Source organism: Seriola dumerili, unplaced genomic scaffold (genome assembly GCF_002260705.1).
Source record: "Seriola dumerili isolate Sdu_G_001 unplaced genomic scaffold, Sdu_1.0 BDQW01000565.1, whole genome shotgun sequence".
Lineage (NCBI taxonomy): Eukaryota > Metazoa > Chordata > Actinopteri > Carangiformes > Carangidae > Seriola > Seriola dumerili.
In genome coordinates this window covers 1,295,929-1,298,435 of record NW_019174820.1, presented here as the reverse complement: position 1 = coordinate 1,298,435, position 2,507 = coordinate 1,295,929, and the positions used below count along the sequence as shown (strand labels likewise).

General features: G+C 50.3%; 1 protein-coding gene across 1 annotated transcript in view; it reads left to right on the top strand.

Moving 5' to 3' along the window:
• The window catches only part of LOC111236098 (EH domain-containing protein 4-like), a 29,904-nt gene extending 27,754 nt beyond the window's left edge, over positions 1-2,150 (top strand). The window contains exon 8 of the mRNA XM_022764710.1: positions 864-2,150. Within this exon, the coding sequence (XP_022620431.1) occupies positions 864-1,421 (558 nt within the window). The 3' untranslated portion in view covers positions 1,422-2,150. The remainder of the gene's footprint in view (positions 1-863) is intronic.
• Positions 2,151-2,507: the final 357 nt, after the last annotated feature.

The following is a 2,507-nucleotide window of genomic DNA, read 5'->3' as shown; positions in this document are numbered from 1 at the left end:
GTGGGGGTGGGGGTGGGGGTGGGGGGGTTTATCGCCCCCTGTCAGTGTTAGTAGGAACTGCTGGTCCAGCTCATTAACAGTAAGTAACCCCAGTACTTTTACTGTGGGGGGGTTGTGTGCAGCTGCTTCCTGTTTGTGTTTCACAATAAATGCACGTTAGTGTGAAGGAAGTGGTTGAGCTTTACTGTGAAATGAGATTCAGTCTTAATGTGCAAAATGCTCGATGTCAGAGGTTGAAGCTTTTCGCTGCAGGAGAGTGGGACTGACTGTGTCTCTGTCTCCCCCTGCAGGACATGCTNCTCTCACACACACACACACACACTGACACGTGTTGTGTAGTGTGTGGATCCTCCTCACAGTCTCACGCTGTGTCCACCTGCCGCTCAGAGTCACGCTCTCGTCCAGCTGCAGTTTCTCTCTGGAAACCTCAAAGTTTGACTCTGAGCTCGCTGCGATCATGTGACCTCATCCTGCTGCGGCCCGACGGCGAGCGGAGAAACCCGCGGGACACTTTCTGCTTCTCAATCCTCTTATCAACAGGTTGTGAAGCTCAACAGGTCCTGGGTGGGGGTGGGGGTGGGGGTGGGGGTGGGGGGGTTTATCGCCCCCTGTCAGTGTTAGTAGGAACTGCTGGTCCAGCTCATTAACAGTAAGTAACCCCAGTACTTTTACTGTGGGGGGGTTGTGTGCAGCTGCTTCCTGTTTGTGTTTCACAATAAATGCACGTTAGTGTGAAGGAAGTGGTTGAGCTTTACTGTGAAATGAGATTCAGTCTTAATGTGCAAAATGAAGCTCGACGTCAGAGGTTGAAGCTTTTCGCTGCAGGAGAGTGGGACTGACTGTGTCTCTGTCTCCCCCTGCAGGACATGCTGCAGCACTACGACTTCAGCAAGTTCCCGTCTCTGAAGATGAAGCTGATCGAGTCGGTGGATAAGATGCTGGCCACAAAGATCGCCGTCCTGATGGCGATGATCCGGGAGGAGGAGTCCAAGCAGCCGCCGGCCATGGTGTCGGGCGGCGCCTTCGAAGGGTCTCAGGACGGGCCCTTCGGTCAGGGCTACGGCGAGGGCATCAGCGCCGGGGCCGACGCCGAGGACTGGATCGTGAGCCGCGACAAGCACCGCTACGACGAGATCTTCTACACGCTGATGCCCATCAACGGCAAGATCACCGGCGTCAACGCCAAGAAGGAGATGATGAACTCGCGGCTGCCCAACACCGTGCTGGGGAAGATCTGGAAGCTGGCCGACTGCGACCGGGACGGCATGCTGGACGACGAGGAATTCGCCCTCGCGCAGCACCTCATCAAGGTCAAACTGGAGGGCTACGAGCTGCCCACCGACCTGCCCGACCACCTGGTGCCCCCCTCCCACCGCAAGAACCCCACCGCGGACGCCCTGTACAACCACACCGAGGACTAGAGCGCCAGCGGGGCGCGAGCGAGCCGCCAAAGAGACTGAGTGAGCTGAGAGGAGGACGTAAGAAATCACCACAGATCAACATTTCTGCTGCTGACGTTCAGACTGACAGAGGAACCAATCAGCATGCTGACAGAAGGTCAAAGGTCAAAGTTTAGGTGTCTTATACTAAAGAACTCGTTGCCAAGGTGATCTCCAACATCGCTTTTTATGTGTTTAAATAACCGGCCAGCAAAGTAACCAACTAACTAAGAGACTGAGGCAAAATATTCTGCTTTTATTTTGGTAAGAGTTTCTATGTTGTGTAATTCAGCTGATTTCAAAGCACCAAAGAAGAAAAGTGACAAACTTCCTGCGTAACGTAACGTCGCCTCATGTTTTACTAACTCTGGTTTAGTTCGCTTTTATTGTGAAAGGGGACAGTGTTTCCTCATATTTAACCCTTTAAACCTTTTTTTCCCGCCTTCATATTTGTATGTATCTAAATGACATCACCTGCAGTATATTAGCGTAAGTTGCTTGTAGCGTCACTGATGCGAATCAAACAGATTAAAATTTAATGGCGTCTATCAGCCGCAGAGGTAAACACACCGATCAGTTTTCACACTGAACGCTCGCCACAGTGTTCAGAGTTTGGAGCTTCTCTGCTCCAACTGTCCGTCCAGAATGACCCACAATGACCCTGAATGACCCTGAATGACCCACAATGACCCACAATGACCCTGAATGACCCACAATGACCCAGAATGACCCACAATGACCCACAATGACCCTGAATGACCCACAATGACCCACAATGACCCTGAATGACCCACAATGACCCTGAATGACCCTGAATGACCCACAATGACCCACAATGACCCACAATGACCCACAATGACCCTGAATGACCCACAATGACCCTGAATGACTATGACATTCCTCCTACTCTCTAAAATGACAAAAATAACGATGTCCATATAAACACAAAGAGACTTTATATTGAAAATGTTTTATTTTCACAACAGAGACAGAAAAGAAATTATCACATCATCAGAAATATGTTTTTTCCATATTTTTTTTACTCGTAAACAGAAAATATTTTAGGAT